This window comes from Chaetomium globosum, genomic scaffold (genome assembly GCF_000143365.1).
Source record: "Chaetomium globosum CBS 148.51 scaffold_1 genomic scaffold, whole genome shotgun sequence".
Lineage (NCBI taxonomy): Eukaryota > Fungi > Ascomycota > Sordariomycetes > Sordariales > Chaetomiaceae > Chaetomium > Chaetomium globosum.
The window spans coordinates 2,595,608-2,621,421 of NT_165976.1; the positions used below are offsets into that span (position 1 = coordinate 2,595,608).

General features: G+C 56.4%; 9 protein-coding genes across 9 annotated transcripts; 7 read left to right on the top strand and 2 right to left on the bottom strand.

Annotated features, from left to right (window-relative positions):
• Positions 1 to 969: 969 nt before the first annotated feature.
• Positions 970 to 2,897, top strand: CHGG_00843 (uncharacterized protein; the record flags this gene model as incomplete). The annotated part of the gene is made up of 3 exons (XM_001220063.1): positions 970 to 983; positions 1,368 to 1,962; positions 2,022 to 2,897. 3 exons carry the CDS (start codon positions 970 to 972, stop codon positions 2,895 to 2,897), a joined length of 1,485 nt encoding a protein of 494 aa, XP_001220064.1.
• A 524-nt stretch (positions 2,898 to 3,421) lies between these two features.
• Positions 3,422 to 5,776, top strand: CHGG_00844 (uncharacterized protein; the record flags this gene model as incomplete). The annotated part of the gene is made up of 4 exons (XM_001220064.1): positions 3,422 to 3,460; positions 3,535 to 3,801; positions 3,874 to 4,158; positions 4,244 to 5,776. The coding sequence occupies 4 exons, from the start codon at positions 3,422 to 3,424 to the stop codon at positions 5,774 to 5,776; spliced, it is 2,124 nt and encodes a 707-aa protein (XP_001220065.1).
• Positions 5,777 to 6,991: 1,215 nt separating this feature from the next.
• Positions 6,992 to 7,601, bottom strand: CHGG_00845 (40S ribosomal protein S11; the record flags this gene model as incomplete). The annotated part of the gene is made up of 3 exons (XM_001220065.1): positions 6,992 to 7,182; positions 7,342 to 7,464; positions 7,547 to 7,601. The coding sequence occupies 3 exons, from the start codon at positions 7,599 to 7,601 to the stop codon at positions 6,992 to 6,994; spliced, it is 369 nt and encodes a 122-aa protein (XP_001220066.1).
• Positions 7,602 to 8,424: 823 nt separating this feature from the next.
• On the top strand, positions 8,425 to 9,972 carry CHGG_00846 (uncharacterized protein; the record flags this gene model as incomplete). The annotated part of the gene is made up of 2 exons (XM_001220066.1): positions 8,425 to 8,637; positions 8,695 to 9,972. The coding sequence occupies 2 exons, from the start codon at positions 8,425 to 8,427 to the stop codon at positions 9,970 to 9,972; spliced, it is 1,491 nt and encodes a 496-aa protein (XP_001220067.1).
• Positions 9,973 to 10,157: 185 nt separating this feature from the next.
• On the top strand, positions 10,158 to 12,979 carry CHGG_00847 (uncharacterized protein; the record flags this gene model as incomplete). Its single annotated transcript, XM_001220067.1, has 3 exons — positions 10,158 to 11,042; positions 11,575 to 12,196; positions 12,255 to 12,979. 3 exons carry the CDS (start codon positions 10,158 to 10,160, stop codon positions 12,977 to 12,979), a joined length of 2,232 nt encoding a protein of 743 aa, XP_001220068.1.
• Positions 12,980 to 14,961: 1,982 nt separating this feature from the next.
• Positions 14,962 to 19,570, top strand: CHGG_00848 (uncharacterized protein; the record flags this gene model as incomplete). Its single annotated transcript, XM_001220068.1, has 4 exons — positions 14,962 to 15,121; positions 15,219 to 16,162; positions 16,403 to 18,589; positions 18,761 to 19,570. 4 exons carry the CDS (start codon positions 14,962 to 14,964, stop codon positions 19,568 to 19,570), a joined length of 4,101 nt encoding a protein of 1,366 aa, XP_001220069.1.
• Positions 19,571 to 19,738: 168 nt separating this feature from the next.
• On the bottom strand, positions 19,739 to 21,290 carry CHGG_00849 (uncharacterized protein; the record flags this gene model as incomplete). Its single annotated transcript, XM_001220069.1, has 3 exons — positions 19,739 to 20,257; positions 20,443 to 20,648; positions 20,741 to 21,290. The coding sequence occupies 3 exons, from the start codon at positions 21,288 to 21,290 to the stop codon at positions 19,739 to 19,741; spliced, it is 1,275 nt and encodes a 424-aa protein (XP_001220070.1).
• Positions 21,291 to 23,191: 1,901 nt separating this feature from the next.
• Positions 23,192 to 23,704, top strand: CHGG_00850 (uncharacterized protein; the record flags this gene model as incomplete). Its single annotated transcript, XM_001220070.1, has 1 exon — positions 23,192 to 23,704. One exon carries the CDS (start codon positions 23,192 to 23,194, stop codon positions 23,702 to 23,704), a length of 513 nt encoding a protein of 170 aa, XP_001220071.1.
• Positions 23,705 to 24,487: 783 nt separating this feature from the next.
• Positions 24,488 to 25,136, top strand: CHGG_00851 (uncharacterized protein; the record flags this gene model as incomplete). Its single annotated transcript, XM_001220071.1, has 2 exons — positions 24,488 to 24,526; positions 24,588 to 25,136. 2 exons carry the CDS (start codon positions 24,488 to 24,490, stop codon positions 25,134 to 25,136), a joined length of 588 nt encoding a protein of 195 aa, XP_001220072.1.
• Between the last annotated feature and the right edge of the window lie 678 nt (positions 25,137 to 25,814).

The window sequence follows — 25,814 nt, forward strand, 5'->3', positions numbered from 1 at the left end:
ACATTGGGGCCGCTCTTGTTTTGTAAGCTGCCCAAGTTGGTATGGCGGCTTCCGGAGTTGGAAACATACCACAGAGTCCCCCCTGAGTGTGACCCGCCTTCCTGTGCCGTGTTCCCTGGCGCGCGGCGTCCGGGTTCCGAAACCAACAGATGCTCGACTCGACGCACCCTATGTCTGACCAGGGCCAAAATAACGCCATGTTGTGCCTCTCTGTTACCTCGATGGCAACCTGATGAAGGCTCAGTCATGCCGACGGTGCTGCGTACCTATCGTAGGTGAGCAAGGAAGCTCAGGGCGGTTCTTGGCGTCAAAGCCGAAGCTTGAGAAGAGACGCAACCCTGTTGCCAAAACAACAGCTGTTGCCGTCCCGGGATACCCTGTTGCCATTACCCTATGGCTTCGTGGTGAATTCGGGAGATGGTCCTCAGTTATTCTTTGTGCAACACAGTTAGAGTACCTAATATCGAAGGAGGGCAAGACGAGTGTCATGAAAATCTAGGTAGCCAGGTAGCCAAAGCCGAAAACAAGGCTGTCAGTGGCGTCGGCCAAGGGAATAGATGATGGATCTGAACAAAGCCCCGAGGGGCAGCTTGAGTGTTTCGTAACTGCCCAGATGGTGGAAGGAAGGCAGAGCAAGGTCATGACTGAGTAAGCCCCCGCGGTAATTACCCGCAGGGTTCGTTCGAGAGGTGGCCTTCGGTGGCTGTCACTTTAGCTGGCAGTCCTGCGATTGAGCCCCTCCGACATCGAAGCTCGCTTCCTATTAAAAGTTTCGTCATGCACCTTCCCACCCCACGGCTCCATTTCTTCCTCCTTCCATTTCCCCCCATTGACATTCTTGGCTGAGGACTTTCCCATCCAACACCACCACTTTTGAACTTCTCGAGCTTGCGCAAGCAGAGAAGCTCATAGCTGTCACGCTTCTGTCATCGACATATCGAAGACCTAAAAAGCAAAACAACCCTCACAATGTCTGGCGCAGTGTAAGTCGCAATTACCCCCACCTCCCCGCCTCCCGTCTGCCCCTCCAACAGCTTTTGGAGTCATTTTCCGAACAACTCGCGCATCACGCATTTGCGGCCGCACCTCAAGCACGCATTCATTGCCTTTGCTTTGCTCTGCGTTGCTTTGTAGTGATGCGCTGCGCCGGGTGTTGACTGTCCCGCGGCGGGGCCGGCAGCTTTCTTTCTACCACCTACTGAGTTCCCTCCAGCGCCCGCCTAGCGAACATCAACGTTGGCGGAGCTCTGAAAGCTGGCACTTTTTCGCTACCCTCTAAGGAAAATGCTAACGATGGCGCCAGCGCTGATATCGGCCTCATCGGCCTGGCCGTCATGTAAGTCGCCGCCCCTACCCTTTCCCGAAAGCCCCGGTGCGCCCGGCATGAGGCTGATAATCGTGCGCAGGGGTCAGAACCTGATCATGAACATGGCCGACCACGGTTACACCGTCTGCGCTTTCAACCGCACCGTGTCCAAGGTCGACGTTTTCCTTGCCAACGAGGCCAAGGGCAAGTCCATCGTCGGCGCCCACTCTGTGGAGGAGTTCGTTTCCAAGCTGAAGCGGCCCCGTCGTGTCATGCTCCTTGTCCAGGCCGGCAAGCCCGTCGACGACTGGATCGAGACCCTCCTGCCCCTCCTTGAGGCTGGCGACATCATTATTGACGGCGGCAACTCCCACTTCCCCGACTCCAACCGGAGGACAAAGTACCTCGCTTCCAAGGGCCTCCGTTTCGTCGGCTCCGGTGTCTCCGGCGGCGAGGAGGGTGCCCGCTACGGCCCCTCTCTGATGCCCGGTGGTCATGAGGATGCCTGGCCTCACATCAAGGGCATCTTCCAGAGCATCGCTGCCAAGAGCGATGGCGAGGACTGCTGCGACTGGGTGGGTGACGAGGGTGCTGGCCACTACGTCAAGATGGTGCACAACGGTATCGAGTACGGTGACATGCAGCTCATTTGCGAGGTATGTGCTGCCCTTGCTGTCCCTGTTAGCAACGCGTGAGGCTGACGAACGTACCACAGGCGTACGACATCATGAAGCGTGGCCTCGGCATGTCCTGCAAGGAGATCGGCGACGTTTTCGCTAAGTGGAACAAGGGCGTTCTGGATTCCTTCCTGATTGAGATCACCCGGGATATCCTGTACTACAACGATGAAGATGGCACCCCGCTCGTCGAGAAGATCCTGGACAAGGCCGGCCAGAAGGGTACCGGCAAGTGGACCGCTGTCAACGCGCTCGACCTGGGCATGCCCGTCACTCTCATCGCTGAGGCCGTCCTGGCCCGCTGCCTGTCCGGCATCAAGGAGGAGCGTGTCAAGGCGTCTGGCAAGCTTGAGTTCGTTGGCCGCGTCAACACCTTCGAGGGCAACAAGGAGCAGTTCCTCGATGACCTCGAGCAGGCCCTTTATGCCTCCAAGATCATCTCGTACGCCCAGGGCTTCATGCTCATGCAGGAGGCCGCCCGCGAGTATGGCTGGAAGCTCAACAAGCCGTCGATTGCCCTCATGTGGCGCGGTGGGTGCATCATCCGCTCCGTCTTCTTGCAGGACATCACTGCGGCGTACCGCAAGAACCCCGACCTCGAGAACCTCCTCTTCGACGACTTCTTCAACAAGGCCATCCACAAGGCGCAGCCCGGCTGGAGAGACGTTGTTGCCAAAACTGCCCTGCTCGGTATCCCGTCCCCGGCCTTCTCCACGGCGCTGTCGTGGTTCGATGGCTACCGTACCAAGGACCTGCCCGCCAACCTGCTGCAGGCGCAGCGTGACTACTTCGGTGCCCACACTTTCCGCATCAAGCCCGAGGCGGCGAACGCCAAGTACCAGGAGGGCAAGGACATCCACGTCAACTGGACTGGACGTGGAGGCAACGTCGCGGCGTCGACATACCAGGCTTAAATTAAATCATAGGAAGGGGAGGGGTTGTTTAATGATGGAAATGCCTTGTGGGCTGACAGCTTACGAAACGAACGTAGAGTAAAATGGAGATAGAAAATACTATCGATGAATACCCAAATTCCATTGCAAGTAAATGCAAGTTTTGAGAGCAACGCGGCGTTCCTGGCCTCTGAAGGTTCCGAAGTCCCTGGACATCTTTGGCTGGTGACGACGTACCCACGTGACTTAGTTAATCACGGAAGGTCTTGCTCAGGCTTGGCAATTTCGCAGGTGTGTCAAGCGCTGCAGCCTCCGTACCTACTCCAAGTCAATTCGCGAAAAGCGCGACTCTGGCGCAAACTCCAAGCTTGCCCCGGTCCCGCGACAAGACCCCAATTCACCTGCCATCACCGTCACACCAATAAAACTCAAAATCCGCTTCAGACAAAAGACGCTGCCTCGACAACCCCGAGTCCTAAATGCGATAGCTCCGCCATTGTCCGAAAAACCATCATTGAACCCACCCTCATTGCCGGGATTCAACAATGGCTGGTGACCCAAGTCAAAACGTTCATGGGGACTTGGTACGTTTGCGCAGTCGTGATTGACGGCTAATCCGCCCACCTCGCGTCGTAAAAATGCTAACCCATCGCGCCAGCTCCCACATGTGCATCTCTTGTCGACGTTTCGATATGCATCGATGCCGAGGGTTGACTTGCCCGAAGTAACGAAATGGCTTCTGCAAGCGCCAAAGATCGCTCGCGACACCGCGCCCTTTTACTGGACATACCTCGATTGCCCGCCCGACGGCTCAATCTTCCTCACCTGGCAGCCGACTGCTCGCCGGGCCAACGAATTTGCTAGCGACGGATATGTTTGGGTGGGGCCTGAGGTTTCCTACCAGCAGAGCGCGGGGAATGGCTTGGTAAGAGCGTCCGTCCCTGAATCGGGACGCTGCTTCGTAGACTCTGGATGTGTGAACTGACTGGCGAAATAGGGATTGGAGATTTTCTTTCAGAGGGCCGGTTACCGAATCGGCGAGCAGTTCACCGTACACTCCAGGCGACGCTTCCGACTTTGCCCCCCGCAGGTGCCGATGCCCAATCTGCCCCAGGTCGACCCTAACCTCTGGATCGTCCATTATGGGCCGGCCGAGAAGCCTGATAGAATGCCTGCCAATGCGATCGGCATTCCGCCTCCGATGCAACCGATTCTCAGCTTCCGCCAACATCTGTTCCAGATGGGCCAAATTGTCCGTAAGGAGTTTATGCTGTCCGATCGGGTCAACCTGGCCACCAAATTCCCTTTCCCTCAGCGAGGACCAATCGATGTATGCGCCGCCGATGCCGCAACGCCATGTTCCGCAGGCTATGGCCTACCCTCCGCACGCGGGCCCAGCGATTGGCCCTACACCAAAGAGGAGGGGTGGGCATCCCCCCGCGGGACACCAGGCTCAGATGATGGGTGCAGGGTATCAGAGCAACGAAACTGCGTTTGACGACGAGGAGGACATCTCTCGCGGCGACATGTTCGATCATCTGAGCCCGCGCGAGTTGAGCATGACCCGATATCAGCAAAACCACGAGTGGATGGAGGAGATACTATCCTCCCCGTATCGCATTGGTCAGATCGAGGCGGCGGATCTTGGCCTGGGACGGAAAGGCGAACTTGCTTCGCTCACTGAGGGGATTTTCGAGGCTCAGGGGGGCGATGCGGTTTCCGCGGGACCCAAGAAACCATACACCGGCCACCTCGGGGAAGGTCTTGCGGCCGAGTTCCGCAAGCGGGTCCAAGAGCGAAATGAGGCCATCGCGGCCGAGAATGAACAACTCAAGGCGCAACACGAAGCAGTCATGGCAAAGTTCAAGGGCAATGCTGCGATCAAGAATGCGGAAAAAGACCTGCGCGGCGCCGTTGAAAGCACCGGGACTGAGATATGGCGGCTTGAGGGGCGGCTCGAGGACGGTGATGAAGTTGGCAGTCAGTGGAACCAGGGCGCGTCCAAGTCGCTGGACGAGATTGTTGCTCGTGTTGAGGAGCTGGTCAGCAAGCGTGCCGTCGTCGTCAACGACGTTCACCGCGTTCAGGACGGCGGTTATCAGCAACCGGCGCCTGAACCAGAACTTCTGCAGCCGCAGCCTCAGGCACCGGCAGGTGCTAACCTACCAGGTGCTATGTCCCGGCAGCCATCCCAAGCCGGGTCTGGAGTCATGATCAGCGACTCAGACATTGACATGGGCGGCACAGCGGCCGGCCTGTTGGATATGCATACCGGCTTCTCGTCTACATCAATCCCAATGAACAGCTTCCCAATCCCGCAGCCTCACCTATCCGCCATCCCCTCCAACGCTGCCACGCCATCCAACCTCCACGTCCCTTCTCCTTCTCCTGCGCCTGTACCCGTCTCTCAACCCCCAGTGCAACAAGACACCCAAATGGTTGATGTCGAACCCCCCAAAGACGTTGCCACCGCACCCGACCAAGGCACCGGAAGCGGCGATTGGGTCGTCGTCTCCAACGACGACACCATCTCTCCGGCAGCTACCGCCTCGGCAACTCAACTCGCCGTTACCGCCGCCACCACGACAGCGGCAGAGAACAAGCTCGTCTCTGCGGCCGTCACACCTGGCGGCGGCGTCGGCGGTGGCATCGCCGGTGGTCTAGACGCGGACAACAACGACTTTGGCTCGCTGGGCGACCTCGACACGGCCGGCGATGCGCTGGCGAACTACGACCCGCCGAGCGGCGACGAGCTGAACCTGGACCTGGAGGACTCGGCGTTCGGAGACGCCTTCCACGGCGTCGAGCACGCTGGCAGCACGGGCGGCTACACTCTTGCTGGGAGAGGGCTTGTAGTACACCTATTTTCTGCTCGCTGCGCTTGGATGGATGAGCGGTAGGACTGGAGGCTCGTGGGTCTAAGGCGTTGAAACTCGGGCTTTCTGTGGGACCACTCCTCCGGTGCTTTGGGCCATGGTATGACGTGGATCTTGGGCGTGGCGGTTATGTGGGGTGTGGAGCTGGGAGATGCATGTCTCCCGGTGATAGGCTGGAGAGTTTTTCTAAATGATGAAAGGGAGAAAGAGGAGGTGGTGGTTTCATGTTTGTTATATTGTTTGGGTGGTTTGGGGTTGGTTCGTGGTCTGGACTTGGGCTTAGTACTGCCTCTCTTATCATGATGGGCGGGTTTATCAAGGGGCGTAATAAATCCAACTTGTGTCTTTCAATATGTCTGACTTGGCTTGAAGGCCGTGTCAGCCTGTTCATAACGGCATCCTTGTGGCTCGGTATTGAGAATGATGAAGGTTTCGCTCGGGTGCAACGTTATTTGGCTACTTAACTGTAAATATGTCGTTGAGGGAGATTCAGACGCCGAATATGCCACTATGCCTGCTTTTTTCTCCGCAAGTACTTTAATACTAATTCAAATACTAACGAGGTGGTACATACATAGGTACATTGGCCCCCTCAAAAGCATACGGACTGATCAAGTTTTATGTATGCTATCACTCCCACCAATACAAACCCCAATGCCTTGCCAGGAGGCCTGGCCTGCGAGGCCTAGAGAAGCGGTTGAATGCTATCGTATGGACATGGATGGGAAAATCACTGATGGGACTCAAGCGATGGCTTGACTGGTGGTTGATTTGGGACTGTGAGTCTCATCTGGGCTCGTCATTTGCGAGCTCGCGGCAACTGATCTACAGTACATCGCCCTTGCGAGGGTATCATAGCGCCTGTTAAGTTTCACTTGGCGGATTTCATTCAGAAAGACCTGCCTCTATGGCACATGATCATGTCCTCCGGAGCAGTTATTTTTTCCTGCCTAGCCGTCCCGTTTCTGATAAGCTCAAGTCCCTCAAAGCAAACCACGCCAGAAATGCCCAATGGAAAGACCCCGCCAACCCTTTAGAACTTGCTGAACTTCTTGACCGCCTTGCCGGTCCGGGGAAGCACGCGGAGAACGTTGAACCGCACCTGTTTCAGCCAGTCAGTCTATGTTGCGGCGCGTCTGGGCTGCGCCTCGCGGGAATGGCCCAATGGTGCGGAAATCTCGAGAACGTACGGTCTTGCTCAGAGGCCGGCACTGGCCAACGGTAACCTGGTCACCCTCCTCAACACGGAAAGCCCGGCGACACGTGCGCGGCGAGGTTCTTGTGGCGCTTCTCGTACCGGTTGTACTTGGGGATGTAGTGGAGGTATTCGCGGCGGATGATGATGGTACGGTGCATCTTGGTAGAGACAACGGTGCCGGTCAGGATACGGCCGCGGATGGAAACCATGCCGGTGAAGGGGCACTTCTTGTCTGCAGAGAAACACCTGTCAACCACTGTTTTTCTTTACACCAATATGGCCACCTCTTTCCGCCAATTCCTCTCTTGTCGGCGAAACGTCATTGTCGTCGCGTGGAATCGGAGCGAGTCGGTCGGCTGGGAGCGCGCGCGCGTGTTTTTCGTTTACGTACCGATGTACTGGCCCTCAATGGCAGTGGTAGGGGTACGGAAACCCAGACCAACGTCCTTGTACCATCTCCGACCGCCCTTGCCCGGCCGGGAAGACTTGACCTTGGTCTTGCTGTTGAGGAAGACTGTGGGGTTGCTGCCGTCAGTGTCCGCTTCATCGCTATTTCTTCGCTGCACTCGAATGCAGCCATTTCGAGAAAAACTCACTGTGCGGCTGCTTCTGGAAAGCGCGCTCGCTCTGGACGGTCAGTTCGGTAGCCATATTGTCGGTTGGGCGTGAACCAAGATGTACTGGTGTCGAGGGGCGGTTGTCGAAATTCTCGGAATTTTTGCCTATTGAATTTTGTGGGTGTCGCACACTGCTTGGCTACGATTGTGCAGAAGCTCGGGCCATTCTTTCACGTGCCCGAGCGCACGGACGTTTAATGGCCAGCACTCCTTCTTGAAGCCCCACTTCCACCCAAAAGAGTTTGGAAGTTGAGGATGTTTGGACGTGTAAGCCAGCAACAACTGTGATGTGGTTTTGAGAACGGCCATGCGGTTTAGGCCGAACCAAGGATTGAAAATGCTTAAAGAGGATGGATAGGAATCTGCAGCAGCTAGAACCCAGAACGTCTCTTTTCTCATTCGTATCTTTGATCTTACATGTAAACAGTGTCCTGAGATGAATTCTAATCGAGAAAAACAAGAGAATTTGAGGTATGGATATACCGCATTTAAGGTACCATTGAGTCAGGGAGCACCAGAATTTCCAGTGTCTCTTTTGCTGCACCCCATGTCAATGCAGGTACAAGTAGGTCAACCTGAAGATACAAAGAGAGACGAGATGGTGCTGACTTGGCAAGGTGCTCGAGCCACAGTCCCCAGCTCCATATGCATGGTGAACGAGTGAGCACACTTCTTGTTGACTTTCTCTGTGTTGCCCAATCAAGCAGTGCAGGAGGTCAACAAGTTGCCCCTCCGCCGTCAAACGGCCTGTCGCGAACTTTCAGGGCCCGCGTCGCGTCTCGAAACGACCCCAGCACCTACACAAATTCCCGTCCACTACAACACACACAAAACGCGTGGGAATCGACGGCGTGAAGATGGCGCCACAAGGCGAAGCCACGGTTCCGGCAACGCGTCGAACTCGCAAGTCAATCGGAGGCGGCCCATCAACGAGGAGGACACTCGATAAGGAAAATGCGACACTCGATGTTGGCAGTGCTACGGGGGCCACTAGGAAGAAATCTCGAAGCAAAAGCATGGGGCCTGGCGGACTCGATCCCCTTAAGATGGGCAACGGGAACCGCAGGGCTGTGAGTTCTCTACCCAACACCGAAGCGGTCGGAGACTTGGTTGCTGACCCCTGATAGTCCCTAGCTGTCGCAACCCCGCGGTCGATTCTGAAGCCTACCGTACCATTGATCCCCGATATCCCGTCCTTTAAGCCGAAACAAGCGTCAGGAAGCAACGATGTCGCGAACGAGACCGGGGGGACTAAGGTTGCCTTGCGGACCGAGGAGGAGCAACAGGCTGCGGCGCGGGAACGGGAGGAACGGGAGCGTGTCCAGCTTGAAAAGGAGATAAAGGACAGGAGAGAGGCAAGGAGGAAATCGCTCGCCAACCGCCGAGTGTCCTTTGCGGCAGAGGCGACATTACACACGTTCCACGATCTTGAGGAAATGCAGGACTCCACCACCTCTACCGATCATACGCGCCGAGCATCTCAGCAGCAACAGCAACAACAGCAGGAACCGCAGCAACACCCCGATTCAGACCCGCCATCCACCCCGCCGGATGAGATCGAAGAAGACCCTATCGCCGAGTCCCCAGCCAACCAAAGAGAGCTTCATCAGAGGAAACGTCGGCGGAGCTCTGCCGCGTCATCTACGTATGGATCCGACGATACCATTGCCTCTACTGTTTACGATTCCGACTTTGAGCATGCCGAAATTCAGGCTGTAGAAATGGAAGGTTCTAGTGACGAGGACGGGACCATCATGACGGTTGACGCAGAAGAGATGACATCGGCATCAACAGCTTCCCCCAGGTCCGCTTTTGGTGGCGACACATCTGGGAGTCTTGATGAGAATCTTCGGCTTGCTGCCCGGCGGGCTGTCACTCAGAGCATTGACGAAGACGAAGAAATCATCGCGGGCTTTGCGGGGTGGGGCAGAAAAAACCCGTCGCAGGAGAGTATTAACCAAAGCAATGTGCAGGCGAACCAACCCCCCGGCGACAATGCTAGCGACCAAGGCTCAGATATGGATATGGATATGGACCTGACTAGCGCGGCGGGTGGAATTTTGTACCCCCAACTTCCGTCTCCCGACAAGGACGATGAAATAAACGAGGATCTATCCATGGACGTCACGACAGCCCTCGGTGGAATTCTCTCCAAAGCCAAGGCGTTCTTACGCCGCAAATCTGTCATCCCTGATGCTCAACCAGAACACGGCGAGTCTGGTGAGCAGACTATGGATTTCACAACGGCGGTCGGTGGTATCCAACAGGCCCGAATATCCGACGGTACTCATGACGACACGGAGGTCAATGAAGACATGTCTATGGAGTTCACGACCGCTATGGGTGGCCTTTTGCCGGGTGGCCGACAGAACAACCGGCGGCGGACAATAGCTGCAGAGGGATGAGGGATGAAGACGAGGACGGCGCTATGATGGATGTGACAGTGGGTGTTGGTCGGATTTTCTCGGGCTGAAGCGGGGGGACGAGGACGGAGACCAAACAATGGGGGATGGGATATGAACAATGGGCTGTGGGAGGCATCATCAAATCAGCATCGACACCAGAAGCGCGAACTGCAGCAAGGAAGATCATGGAGCAGGAAGCTGACGAGCCTCATCTATCTATTGCGCCAGTCGCTGAACGCTCGGCATCTCCAGAGCGGCCAACTGTTCACGCTGGAGACGAGAACGCCAGCCCTACGCGTTCGCCATTCCAAGGTAGGGGACTTCGACGCAGCCCACCTCGCGCAATCTCGCCAGCAGCCTCGCTAGTCGCCAAGTCACCAGCACAACCTAGCAGTTCCCCGATGCGGCACACTCCGTCACCCAAGAGGACTACAGCTCAGACACGGCAGAGCTCCGCGAAGACGCCGCCCTCAGTATTTGGCAGCGGGTCCAGTTCACCGATGCGAAACCTCTCGTCTCCGATCAAGGCCACGCCGCGTTCGCCCGCCAGATTGAAGCTTTTTCATCAAGACCCGAGTACCGGGCTCAGCACACCTCATGTCGTTCTCACGCCACAGGGTCGGCGGCTATCAGGAGTCGGCGCTGACCGGCCTGGTCTGGGCTCGCCACGAGTTGCTGAGATCTTCGACCGCAGAGAATCTATCGGGGAAGCAGCGCCCGAGTTCGTGCCGAGCCAACCTGCGAACCCCCGGCGGAACGTAGCCTTTGCGGATCCGCGAGAGATGGAGGCTGAAATTGACAGGGAGCGTCGGGATGAACAAGAGAAGGAAGACAGCAGGAGGATCCTCGAACGGGAGGTCAACGGTTCTCAGGACGATCGCGAAGGGACCCTCAACTTGATGGAGATGATCCAAGGCTTGAGTCCCAAAAAGAACCCTTTCCGAGGGCGGAAGAGCCTCCATGTCGGTAGCGCCCGAGGTCTCCTGGGTAAACGGCCGGCCGAGCTCGAAGACGACGAGGATTCAGAAACGGACGGTGTCAAGCGCCTTAAGGGCCACCAAGGCAGTCCGGTCAAAAATATAAGACTACAGTCACCACCGTCAAAGGCCGAAACTACAACCGGGAGGAAAACGCAAAGCTAGCATCAGGCCGTCTGAACCCGATAACGACCATGCCACGCCGACCGTGGCAAGCTCTCCACAGAGAGCGACAACTCCTAAAGGCCAAAGCCGGTTCAGGAGTGCCAGTGACGACCATCCAACGGCCACTGTTGATCTCGACCACACTACCCCCAACGGGATGTAAAACGTAAATACACGCAGGACAGATGAGTGGAGAGCGTATTCCACTTGCAAGAGTTTCCCTCAACCATGACTCAGTATCCGTTTTCATGGAGTTGACCACGACCCAAGAGGGAGACCACACGGTTGCTCCCGGGGGCGTCCAAGAGAGAGTACCTTCGGCGGATACGAAAGATGACTTGTCCCCTTGAACGATGCGTCGTTGCGGGGCGCGTGCACCGTTGCCCATGGCTGGGAGTTGTATCAGCACGTAAGGAGCAGCCCTCCAATGTTTTAATGACGCGGTGCTAACTGTGCATAGTCTTGCCGTGAGTTGAAGAAATACATCTCCGAGGGCCGCCGCATCGTCCATGAGATTGAAACCGAGACTTTCGAAGAGAACCCGCCGCTATTCCGAGAGTACATGACGGCGTCGCCCGAGTTCAAGGTCTTGATGGACAACCAGTTCAAGAACGTCAAGACCCACGCGCGGCTGCTCAGCAAAGCGATGTGGTATGAGTGGCGTATGAAGCTGCAGGACGGCCTTAAAGAGGGCCTGCTGAAGACCGCAGAAGGCATGGACGACGATGATCGGCTGTTGTCGAAGCAACAAGAACTTATATCGTCCATTTTGCCAGATATGGTAAAGCGGTTTGAGGCGCTGGAACTAGAGCATGGGGACCTCGAGGCCGTTGCGCAGGAGCTCGCGGACTGCGACCCGCAGGATCTCGAAGATGCACGAAGCGAACTGGCGTCGGTGGATAAGAGCATCGAGGAAAAGACAAGAAAGCTCGCCGAACTCCGCCAAGAATTGGACGAGTCCGTCCAGAGCGTCGAGGCACTCACACAACAAAAACAACAATACCTGGAAGAAATCAAGGAAGCCGACAAGATCCGCGAGGAGTGCCGGGGGTGGTCATCGGAGGAGATCCGCAAGCACAAAGGTAAGCCCTCGTGCACACACCGAGCCATACATGACAAACACACGCTAACAATACGCAGCCCAAACAGACGCAATCGAGAAGCAGCACGGCTGGGCCATCTCCTCCATTGCCGGCACCACCCTCACAATGCGCTACAAGCGCGAAATCGAGCTCGTCTTTGACCTCGCCACGCTCCAGCAACCGCCAAAGAAGCAACAGCAGTCAAACACCCCCATCCACCTACACTACATCGCCGACTCCCCCCGGCAATGCCCATTCGAAAAAGAATTCGTCCTGCGCCACCTCCGCGCCCACCTCCAAACCTCCCCACCCACCTCCCCCCGCCACCTGCTCAGCACGGTCAGCGCGGCATGGACACAGGCCGCCGCCGTGACGGAACATATCCGCCGGCTGAACCTGTCGTTCCCGACCACCACTGCCGCGGTGGCGTTGGCTGATGGTGAGGGTGAGGGTGAGCCATCGGCTTCGGCGGTGGCTGTCACGGCGTCGGTGTTGGTTGCGCCGTTGCAGACGAGGGTCGAGGTTGTGCTTACTTTGAAGGCGCGGAGTCGGGATGGTGGTGGTGGTGGGCTTGAGGTGGTGGCTGTGCCGGAGGTGAGGGTGGTGTATGGGGAGCCGTTTAATGTGGGGAAGATGACGGAGTTTTTGGCGGGGAGGATTGGGCGGGTTGGTGGTGCTGGTGGTGATGGGGATGGTGGGAAGGAGGGTGGGGAGATGGGTTGGGATGAGGCTGTTTTGGAATTGTATCAGAAGCTGTTGGCGAAGGGGAAGCAGAAGCAGTGAATGGTCTTGGGAACGGTTTCTTAGTGTCCTATGGGCTGGGTTGGCTTGGTTGGTCTGGGTTGGGTGCGAGGGCACGGTTTGGGGTTGGGAAGCTCAGGTTGAAATGCGATAATACCCTATGACGAATGTATTGTATCATGATTACGGGAATATATATGTCTGCCTTCTCCGTATGCCTGTTTATTGAAGCCTGATCCTCAAAAATTGGAACTTTGCATGGTGATGCTGCCCCGCCCTCCACCAAGGCGCTCAATCCCCAATTGGTGTTGCGGCTCAACGTTGCCCCGCGCAACGACCCAACGTCAGCTCGGTCATCCCGACAACTCTCGTGGGCAAGAACGAGGGAAAACTGTAAAAAACCACTTAGTTATTCCATAGAAAATCATATGCCAAATTGCAAGCCAAATCACAGTTATGGAATTTACATATATTTATCGCACGCGTTTTAATGCTTCTTGGTTCATGTTGACGCAATTTGTCGTTCGTCATTGATTGACCCCCAATTCACAAATACCATCATCACCCTTCCCTCGTGAGTGCCCGGCTGTAAAACAAATCTTGAGCGTCTTGGGAGAAAATCACTTCTCGTACATCCAGCGTTTTCACCGTTCATTTTTATTGTTTTAATTTGAACAAAGTGCAGTGCTATTGTTGATGCCAAGACTTTGCCCCTGAATCTTCAAGGTCGGTCACAAACAATACCATCCAAGCGAGGGAGGACTCGGCAATAAATGATGCCCATGGTATAGTACTGAGTTTATACTCGGTTTTATTTTGAATTTTGCAATGTAGAAACTGAAGGGCTGCTCATTTTTGCCTTCAGAGTTCGCGTTGCCCTGACTCAAAACCTCAAGAGCGTGATTTCGTCTTTCAACTGGTAACCAGCACCTACGAGAAATAGGAATCTCTCAGACATTTGGGATGTACACTTGAAAATTAAACGGGTTGTGATAAACGCGCTGGATCAGACTTTCTGTTCTCCGAGCTCGACAGTAATGTGGTTCCCCAAAACGCCCAATCGTTTTCTACCTTGCAAGTAGTGATCAGGACCCAGCAAAGTCTCGATATGGCGTTGAAGCACTGTCTGTACCAGAACAATGAACATACTGAACATACTGCCACTTGACACACGTTGTTCTAGGTAGCTATGCGTTTTACCGTATCACACAATCAGGATTTGCTTGCCAAACGCCAGGTGTACTTCCAACCCAGACTTGGAACCCGAAATAAACACAGTGACTCCTGGGTTCACTTGTCTAACTGTTTTATATCCAGGGGAGGCACGGCATTCCTATTTAAGTGATGCCATGTGTAAGCAGCAAGCAATACTTGTTGCCCTAAAACATATTTAAGTTTATTTGACCGGGCCTCTACCGACAAGTATTGAGTCCGAGGGCCAGAGTCCTGCTCGCCGAGTCCAACGCTTACTACAATACTTAGGAGATGTCCTCTCAAAGGCGTTATTCCGTTATTCCGCTTGCCGTAGAACAGGCGGATTGTTTACCCCCAGCCGCACCCTTGGATGGTGATTCATAACTTGTTTTTTGCCCAGTGGTTGCCTCCACGCCGGCACAGTGAGAAAGTTTGAGAACCGGGCAGGAAGTAGGGCTTTCTTATTCTCAACCCAAGTAAAAACGCAAAGTAGGGCTCACAGCCAGCAAGTTTCAAAACAAATTCTGCCGCACGTGTTGGCCGCTCGCCCACGGCTATAAATCCCCCATCACTTCGCCCTCTTCCCCTCTCAGATTTCCTCTTGCCTTCGTCAGTCCAAAACATCCAACCGAAAATATATTGCCAAAGAACGATTGTTGTCAATTGCCGATTTTCAACAGTATGTATTTCTCTCTTCTAATTTTCCCATCGCGAAACCGCTGACTTTTGATCGGTCGGTCGCCAGACCAGTCGATCGGTCGGTTCATCTCGCGATGGGGTCAAGAAGAGAGACAGCTTGGCTAACCTGATGAACCCTTCGCTCAATAGAAATGTTTTCGACAACTCTTTACCTCGTCTTCGTGGGCTTGATGGCCTTCATCACCATCGGCACAGCTTGGTGCGGCGACGACACCAACGTGTTCGAGGTGATGGGTGAGCTCATCTTTGGGCCCCGATCCATTGTGGACTACGTCCACATCATCACCTCCTGTAAGCCATCTCATCTCGGGTTGCCGTAAACTCATCGCAATCAATTAGAATTTCTCTTGACTAGGCACGCGACCGGAATGGCTAACATGCCACGTAGTATTTACCCTGGCTAGCGTATACCGCTACACCTCCGTCCGTCTTCGGGAGCGCCTCCCCGTGATTTCCGACCGGATCAATCAGATCCGGGCGTGTTTATCTGCAGAAGCCGCTCGTTGGGCCACTCTGGTCCGCGATCAGGTCTTCGGCGCTGCTTGGAGGTTCATCAATGCCTTCAAGTTGAATACTGTCGTTATCTCCGTCTCTTGGGCGTACCGCAATCTCGTCCGACCTCTCTTGCTCCTCGCTGTGAGTCCTTTCGTCCTGCCGATCCAAAGGAAGTATTTCCTTTGGAAAAGCTGGGCACTGGACCAGCTTGGAGATTTCGCAGACTATGTCTGCGTCGACAAGGAGAAACGGGTCGAGAAGCGTGGCAAACTCGAGTCGGTGAAACGCCAGTATAGCGAGCAGAAGAACAGACTCGACAAGCTGAACGATGAAGTCACTCGGCTTTCTCTGGATGCCAATAATGCCTGGAGCGAGGCTCAGGTATGGCCAACCGAGAAGTTCAAGAGGCTTCGGCTGACTGAGTTCACTGGTCGGATTGAGATCGCGGCTCCTGAAGACGGCCCGGTTCCCCCCATCAGCCACTGGTACCGCTTGCGTCACAGGATCGACCTGAGCGTTTACTGGTCCGAACAAGCTATTGTTCGCATCGAAGCGGCAATGGAGCGTAACCAGCAAGGCATTGCCAAGCTGGAGGACCAGTCGAAGCTCAGGTCACGAGAGATCCAAAGAATCAGCGACCAGATTCTGGACTGTGAGGATGACCAGCGCACTGCGTTTATTCTGGAAGAATCTCGCCGACAATGGGAAATTGCGCGTACCGCCAGAATCGTCACCCGCAGACCAGAGGAGTGGATCCGGGAGGAGGAGGATACTGCCGCCGCCACCACCTCCACCATCCTCGACGTTGTCGACTCCCCCGACACGGCTCCTATTACCGTCACCCCCGCCGCCGAAGCCGACTCCCCCGGCCCGGCCGCCAATACCGCCCCTCTCCCCTCTCCGCCCGCCTCCCCGCCTCCCCGACGTCGCACCGACCTGGCTCTCCCTCCGCCGCCTCCTTCCCCGCCGACCGCCGAGGAGAACGCCGCCGCCGCCTCCCCCACCCACCTTCCCGCAGAGAGAGAAGAAGGTCTCGTCCGCACCGCCCAGGAGCGACTGGGTTCCACTGTTGCCTAGAGGGCACGGCGGCACCAGGAGCACCTGCGGCGGGAGCACGAGGACCGGGTGCGCGTGGAGCGCCGCGCCGCCAGCGATGCCGGTCGCTTTGCCACCACCCCCCACGAGTTTAACAGAAAGATCGCCAGTCGTTCCGATATTCTCCGCCGGGAGTACGTCGAGAGGCGCCGGGACGAAAGACGGGCTAAGCGCCGCCTCTGCGACAGAGACCGCACCCCCGAGACGACAGAAGTCTCGCACGCAACCATCGCCGAGGACGCGGCTGGAGCTCGCGCTCTGGCTGCAGAGGCACAGCGCATCGCCGCCGCCGAGACCCGTCGGGCAGCCGAGGTCGCGCTCGAGTCCGCATTGGCGGAGGAGAGCCGGCTGAGGGCCGCATGGGAAGCCGCGCGCGCTGTGGTTGCCACCCAGACGGCCGTGCTCGAGTCCGCATTTGCGGAGAGCCGGCTGGACGGGCTATTGGGCGTCGGTCCCAACACCAACATCGACACCAACGCCGTCACCACCGTCAGCACAGTCGCTGACTTTGTCGATTCCGCCGTCGTCGCCACGGCATCCTCACCCAGCGCCGCCATCCCCAACACCGACGTCATCGACACCCCTGTCGTTGACTCTGCCATCGCCGACCCCGCCACCGTCGCCACGGTAGACAACCACCCCAAGCCTTCATTGGAGGGGCGGGGTGAGGAGACCGTGGCAGTGGCTGAGGTTGCCGTTGCGCCAGTGTTTGTGGCCGCGGTGCCTGAAGAGCCCGAGCCCGCGAGGGCAACGGCGCCCAAGAAGGTCCGCTTTACCCTCCCCGAGCCGGAGGATCATAAGCCGGAGGACCCCGAGCCAGAGGATTCGGACTCTGAGGAATCCGACATTGAGTTCGAGGACGTCTGGGCGAGCGAGGAAGCCGCCGAGCTGGACCAGGTGGCCGAGGAACCGGAGGCCGAGCCCGTCACACTCGCCGAACCGGTTACCATCACAAACCCCCAACTGTCACTCGCCGAAGAGCCTACTACCCCTGAGGTGGAGCAGGGAGAGGCCAAGGTCGGAGTTGACCACATCACCGAGGAACCCGAGACTCCTATGGAGAGGACGGTGAAGGCTGATGATGAGGTTACCGAGGAACCAATGGACGCCGACCCACCAACGCAGTCGGTCACTGAGACCTCGTTTGAGGAGGATGTGACGATGGGAGTGGAGCCATTCCTCGAACAAACCTCCATGGCGGAGCAGGAAGATGGGGTTTGGCTACCCGACGCCCACGAACCAGAGACCGGCGCTTCCAATCAAGATCTGGAGACGGCGCAGTTGGCCATGACAAGTCTCGACATCTCACCCCCGGCCGAGGATGAAGAGATGACCGAGCTACACCACCCCGCCCAACCACTCCGGCCCTCCATACTCGGCGCCTACGGACTGCAGACGGTCGGGTACGTCACAAGCCCCGTCAACATGACCACGACCGAGGCCTCAAACGAGGAGCAGGACTGCGTCATGGGCGAGAACACCGGTGCCGACGACCCGATGGCCACCGACGAGCCCTTGTGTGCCGACGCGGAGATGTCCGAGCAGTCGGAGCTCGCCGCCCCTCAGTCCGCCGAACTCGCCATAGAGAGCGGGGTAATATTGGATACCATACATGAGTATCTGGGGCGCGTCATGTCTTTGGCAGAGGAGCATCCGCAGGTCAGCCCGGAGCAGCAGCCGCATCTCGAACAAGTCCACCAGCAGGAGTTGGGCCAGGGGATCCCAACGCAGGCCGAGGTGGAGGAGATGACGAGCGTTGCGCCCGAGCAGACATTCGGGGTTGTTGCTGAGGGCGGGCAGAACGCCATAAACGGCGACTTGACGGCGAGCTCGGACGCGACCCGAGAGGCCACCCTCGTGGCGCTGGATGCATACTACGCAAGCGTCGACGCCGACGAGGAACGCTTGGCGCAGGGATCCAACACTGGCTACTGGCCTGAGGCTATCGACGCCCTCGCCGACCGGGGCACCTACTCCGACATCTCGGACACCTCCTTGACCGACGGGGACATGCAACACCTCGACCCCGGCAGCCATCCCGACGGTGACTCCCTGTTCGGCGACTTCTCTGGCGACGAAGGAGAGGAAGAGGCGCAGGCGCAGGCGGAGGAGGATGGGGAGGGGGAGGCCGATGAGGACACAAAGGACAAATACGACGGCATAGCCTACGTGACCCCCAACGGCCTCTTCCTGCCCATCACGCCCAGCACCACCCCCGCCGCCACCAGCACCACCACCCACGCACCCACCACCACCACCGGCCCGCCCATCCCCATCGACTTCGGACCAACCACAACGGTCCCTCAGACGATCCCGACGCCCGTCGAGCCGGTGTTCTAGTCCGTCCTCGGGACGGATTCAACGGCGACGACACCCGCGGCGCTCCCGACCGAACTGTCCGACGACGAGGAGTCCGTTTTCTCCGAGGCCGCCAGTCCTCAGCTCGCCCCGCGCCTGGTGCCGGCCAATCCGGCAGCGCGCAGAATCCTCCCCGCCCGGGGCAGACTCTCGCGGCTGCCTCCGGCCCAGGTGCAGGCTGTCGTGGCCGAGTCGTCGCAGATGGGTGCTGCTGCTGCCGCCGCCGCCTCGTCCGAGTGCGAGCTGGACGAGGACGTCTTGGCGGAACTCGCCGCGGCCGAGGCGGAGATGGACGAGGAGAACGCCCGTCGGGCTGCGTCGTCGGCGGCGACGAGCGGTGAGGGCGACGTCGGATCCGATGGCAAGGTGACGACTGATACCCAGGCAGAGGAGGACGCGGCCGACCCCAAGGGGAAGGCCAAGGCCAAGCTTGGGATCAGGGCGGATGCTGCAGCGCGAGCGGCCGTGCGAGCTCAACTTGCGGCGCAAGCTGCGGCGGCGGAGAAGTTCAACCTGACATATTCGCTTGCCGTCGCACAGTCTGCCGCTCGGGAGAAGGCTGCCCCGACTCCCCTCTCATCGCTGGAGTCCGGGGAAGAGGAAGCTCGTTTCCTCAGCCGGGAGGATGACACCTCCGCTCCAGACCGTCCCGCTCAACCGGAAGGAGACGCCGCCCAGCGATTGAAGCGGAAAGCGGAGGCCGCCGAGCGAACGAGGCGGCAAGCGGAGGTCCAAGAGGATAAAGAGGACTACGTCGACTGGGACGACTCCACCGAGAGCGAGGAGGAGTAGAGCGATTCAGAGAAGGGGCTCAATCATTGCAGGCAGCAAAATGGGGACCGGGACACATCAAGACCGCGAGCATTATCAGCTCTTTCTGGCATACGGTAGGGAGGGTGGGCCAGAAAGGGGCCTCCGGTCTTTTTGTTGTCTCCGCAACCATTGTCTAGTCTATGTTGTCTACCGGCTCTTCAACCTTGTCCAACCACTGGTCCTCTTCGCGTTGTCGGACACGCCGCCGTTCGACCCTACAGTCCTCACTGTCATGATGCTCGCAGCGCCGAGGTCGCCGCGCCCGATACTCGATCCACCGCTATCATGACCACGCACCAACACGCCGTCGTCGAAACCGTCATCGAACTCGTCGCCCTCGATCTTCTCCCATTCCAGCATCGGGGCTTCGCTCGCTAGGCGCTTCTTGAGTTGATCTGTGAGCTTGAGGGGCGGCATGATCTTGAAGCTCCTAACGAATTCGCTACCCTCGGCTCCCCCAAGAAAGCTGTGCAACGTCGCGTGCGACCAACGACCCATAGTCGATTTTGTGTTGGTCATCTCGCCACGATCCTCATCCCTAGGGCTCCCTGTCGGCGGAGTGAGCGAGGAGCGGAAGGGCGGCTCGACAGACCGACGGTGCAGTTGGTCGCCGATGAGGAGACGCCACAGATTCTGGCCCATATTACACACATCCTCATACGAGTCCTGTCGCCAAACGAGACACCTTGCGAGCAACATGCCCAAGCGATGTCGTATGCCAGCAGAGACACCCCCTCCAAGAATAACTTGTATGCGGAGGGATCTTCCCTAACCAGTGTGGGGAGCGACTTGTCGAGAAACAACGGACGAGGCCGCGGAACATGCTCCAGATCGGTACCATCCTCTCTCACGAACGGAATCTGCGACACCAGCGATCCGGGGAAAGCCACCTCTCCATGCTTGTAAGATGACGCAAGCGAGAAGATGGTCGGTCGCGGGTAGTCTGCATGGGGAACCGTGATCTCCGCCGGCAGCCGAATCCCCAAATAACGGGCAGCCAACACCAAAATATGGGCAATGTGCGCAAGGGAGGTCGAAATCACCTCGGGCGACAAACCTGCCAGCATCGTCAGTCAAGAGTCCAACAACTCCAAAAAGAACACATCTCCTCCGGCAGCGGCGACCATCAAGCGAGTACACATAACTTACTATTCATGGCATGAAGGTCTATAATCTCGACCCCGCCAATCTCATACCGCTTGATGCTGCCTTTCTTGACTTGACGAAGGCCATATAGCCTGGCAGACCCTTCGCACAGAAATCCTCTGACGTCGGCGATACTGTCGGCACAGCGATTCCACTTATACCTCAGCCTCTGGCAAGATCGCTCGGCCTCCTCCAGCTGTCTGTTGCGCCTTGCCTGAGTGCCAGCTGAAACCGACGCCAGATCCGACTTCCTCCTCGCGATTGCATCCTTCCTCGCAGCAATCTCCTTCTGCGCAGCATCGATCTCGCTCTTCAACCGATCGGCTTGCGCAATGATCTGGCTCGTTCGGTCGCGAGCAGCGGCCTCCTCAGTCTTCAACCGGTCGGCCTCGCTCGATAAAACGGCCTCAACCCGGCGCTCAGCATCTTCGTTCTCAATCAGCGCCTGGACGTAGTCGATTCGGCTCTCATACAGGCAGTTCCTCGCATCCATGGCACAAAGAAACGGCAGCTTCCTCGCATGGTGCGGGCGGTGGCAAATGCTGCAATTCATCATGGCCAGCTTCGTCGGTTTTGTGGGTGTTTAGAGAAGAAATGTGGGCAGGAAGGCAGCGGGCAGGCAAAGGCAGGCCTTTTATATGTTCGGGCAATTGGCTCTGCTGCACTGTGGCGGCCTTGCACTTCAGGGATCGGATCGCGTGGCGGCGTGATATGGTCCTGATCATGAGGCAACCTGGGAATCTATCTCGGGTTTCCTTTGTTGTTCGGGAGAACAAAATCAGAAACGGCTTCCGCACCAAACCAGAAAACAGTGGAAGCTGGGGGATATCGGGTGACTTCAAAATCTCGAGTCACCTGTTCTCAAAGTCTCACGGACAACGAAGGAAACCACAGTCAGTCAGTGCAAGGGCCCTCTAACTATCGCGCTGCAGCCTGGGCACGCACCCCAAGAACAAAAAAAGCCGAACCCCTACGACGAAGTCTTCGACGAGAAGAACGAAAGAAGCCATTCGAGAACACGAAGTTTTCCTTTTTTTTTTTTGCCTCGATTTCTCTCATTTGAGTTCTTTTACTCCGGTTTCTTCGCCTCTCTCTCTCTCTTTTTTTTTTTCCTTTTTTTAACTTGGTTTCCTTCATTTCCTTTTCTTTTTCTTGACTTTCGCTCCTTTTTTAAGTTCAGCATTTTTTGGGCAGAAGGTGGCCCTTCCCCACACCACAAGCCACTAATCAATCCCCCCTGCTCGCGGCATCTCAGTCGACCACCCCCACGATCTCTCATTCGCGACGCGTCAAAACCTCAGAGATGCCGGGCAAGCGATTTCTCTCTCGCAACGTGTTCATCTGGCATTTGAACGGCGACAATGAAAATCGCATTCCTTTGGGTGGCTTGACCCTCACAGCCGGCATCACCAACACTGACTTCCACCAAATGCTTCACATCCTTCTCATCACGTCCAACGATTGCGTTGTTCAAAACGAACATGGGGAAGAAATCCTCCAAGATGGCCAGCCCCTTCTCCCTGGAGACTATACTGTTATTGCAGACAGTGTCGATGTGAGTTGCCAGATGAGTGTTCAGCTTGATTTTTTTCCTAATGATATCACGAAGGTCAACAACGAAGTGGCATATACGCGAGCACACTCCATCGATACAGGGACCAGAGTGAAATCATTTAAAGAACAAGTCCAAGCTCGCGACGGTGGTTGTGTTGTTTCGAAAGTCGAAAATCGTCGGGCTCAGTATGATATGTGGTTAGGATTTGAAGCGGCACACATCTTCCCACTTGCATACGAACAATACTGGATAGAGAGCGGTTATGGCCGTTGGATCACAACTGATCCACCTCAAGGGGGAAAGATCAATTCTGTACAGAATGGTATTCTTCTCAGGTCCGATCTCCATCAGCTCTTCGATCAATATGCGTTCTCTATTAATCCTGACGTACGTTTCCATATTATCATTGTGTATTCTACAGCCACTAACCTTGTATAGAACGGATACAAGATTATCTTTTTCATTGACGACTTGGACCAACTAGCTGGGCAAAGTCTCGACAGCCGCCTACTCAACGATCCCCGCCGCCCGCCGGATTCTCTCTTTCGCTGGCATTTCCGCCAGGCGGTCCTTACAAATATGAGAGGGATAGGAGAACCGTTGTATGAACAGGATTTCCCGCCTGGTTCAGATATGATGGGAGAGATTCTGGCCGGCCCCAAGGCCGCGGAACGTATGGAATTTGAGCTCTTCGACCGGCTGGCCCACCATTTCTCCCAAGTAGCTCATTGGCCCCTCCCAGCCCGTGAGCTGCATTGAGCATGTGCAGTGGTGGGGCACTCGCCAAGCCCGAAGCTTGGCTTGGGTACAAATACAAGTACCCAGTTACCTCATGGTGTCGAGCCAAACACCAAGAAACAAACAAACCAAAACCAAACCAAAACATCCAATCGGCTCTCATGGCCAGCGCGTCACACTCTCAATCTTCCTCCCAGATGCCCGGTCACGAGTCGCCGGCAAAGACCCCCGAGTCACCCGAGTCACCCATTCTTCCCGTTCCACAGGCGGAGATAACCAGAAACAATCCTCTGAAACCCGTCTTTCCCGACACCATGGCAGATGCACAGACTGCCTTTTCCAAGCATCAAGGCAATCGCCCGCAGGTCAAGACCCCAGAGCCTCGCCAGTCCAGAGATCGTCTGAACGGCCACAAAGACCCCGGCGAAAGATCTCCTAGCACACCTGGACATCTGGCACCCTTTGACTGGGATGAATTCGAGGCTCGCTACGAAGAGGCGCTTGCCAACGCCGATCGCGATGAGCAGGAACTCGTGCGAGAATTTGAGGAACTAGTCAAGGTGAACCAAGCCCAAATGTTTGGCCTATGCGGTGGACCTTTGCTGACAGCGTCGCACAGTTTTTCAATGTTTGGGCTTCTGCTGCCTCGGTCAATGATACTGAGCGTGGGATAAAGAGACTCCAGACCAGGGAGCGATACGTCAAGATCGCTGAGCAGAGTCTGTCGCAAAAGAAGAAGCACCGTGGGTACAACCCTACCTCTATGGCCATTGGGCGTTTTACTAACAAGCACAGTCTCAGAGGTTGTCCGCGCTTTCCAAAGTGCGCTGGCGCTCCTGAGCCAAACCTAGCCTCCAACCATTCCTCCATCCCAGGACGCACCCTCAAGGCTCGGGGGCGTCATCTTTACAACCCACACACACCTCTTCTGGCGCGCATGCATGGTTGGGGTCGCAAGTTACGGCTGGCGGCGAACTGAGCAATTCTTCTGGCGGGCTTATCAGCTAGGGCGCTGGGCTCGGGTTCTGAGCAACACTAGAATCAACGCTCCTAACAAATTAATCAACCTGAGCCTAGCACAATTCCCATTGCCCTGGCTGCCAGAAAACCGCTGGCCATTGCACCCTCCTCGACCCGACCTGCGCAGCACCGGTTGAGAGGTCGCTTCTTCTTCTTCTCCCACTGCGGCCAAAGCAAACAGAAACAAAGACCAACCAAAAAAATCAAACAAACGAAAAACACCACAAAACCCACCCCCCCCCCAAAAAAAACATAATCAAAAAAGACCAAAAAAAGCCAACTCTTCTGAAGCAGCTTCGGGGAGCATCCTCGCCGTATTGAGCACGTGACCGATCCCGGAAATCGACCTTGGCCATCGACCCCGGCCATCGACCCATCAGAATCTCGGCCATTCATCCACCGAACCGGGCGCGGTAGGTCGCGTCGCTCTCGCCAAAATGGCTGGCACATCACTCAAAGTGCCTCAAATCAGCCAGGTAAGGATGACGCCTAGCGCTTAATCTGAAGATAGATCGCTGACTCTTTTCTTTGTTGCAGGCTGAGATGATTGCATTCCACGAAGCTCATTTCTCCAGGCTCGCGACAGATCAATTCCAAGCCCAGTTCCTCCGACCCAATCATCCGCCCGCAGAAGAAATTACATACAATGCGGCGGATGACGAAGAATACTACGAAGAGGAGGACGATGGGCTCGGCTACTACCCCGACGGCGTCAAACGAACCCTCACCGATGAGCAGATTGCCATCTTTAGACACTCGGAACTCGAAGCTCTGCGCCGCGCAAGGGAGTCTTCTAGCTCGGGGAAAACCACAACCGTAAAACCCGAGGAAGATGCGGCGTACGACATGTCTGAAGATGGCGAGGTCTCGTCGGCGCTGTCCACCACCGCAAAACAATCCAAAAAGCGGAAACGCGGCAAGTCTAAGAAAAACAAGACGACCAACGGGGGAGAGCCGATTGATCTGCGCAAGCGAACATGGGACGTGGTGGACAAGGGCCTAGCAACTCTCGATTACGGCGAAGAAAACAACCAGCCGGTCAAAGCTAGCGCGATCCAGCGCCGTCGCATCTCTTACGACGATTGAGGACGGGGGGAGGGACACATCAAACATGCCAAATCCTAAAAGGCCAAACCTCCTCCACGTCAGTTTTTGCTGGATCGCGCCGCGCCCAGTTCACCACAACCCAACCCAACCCAAAAAAAAACAGCCGTGTACGCACCAAAACCAAAACCAAAGTGTAAGTCGCCACCCTCTTATATCCTGTTTAACACACCCACCATGATGAGATCTTTCGTATCGTCATCCTTAGCCGGAACTCTGGCCGAGACGTGGCGTGGCTCCTCTCCCCATGGGGGTTCTTGGGCCATGTCTCGAAGCTGGAACATGTCGAGTCAATCTTCTCTCTGACACAATACATCGCTCCTCACGCTGTTTGCCTGTTGTATTTGGAACCTTGCCTAACTTTCTGTCACAGGCTTTGCACACAAACGGAGAAGTGTCCTAAGCGGACTTCAGAAAAGTGATGGAACATCAAGTGACGCCCGAGAAGAAGAAGTCATAAAATGACGATGAGAACAGGTCATAAGGTGACACTCGGGACAAGTCATAAAGTGACGCCGAGAAGAGAGTCACAAGGTGACGATGAAAACGAGTCATGAAGCGACGATCTCATGTTGGAAGGGCGCATGTGCTCGGATTGGGAACACGTCATAAACTGACGGTCTCGTGCAACGGAGGGTACATATTCTCGGATCGACATGG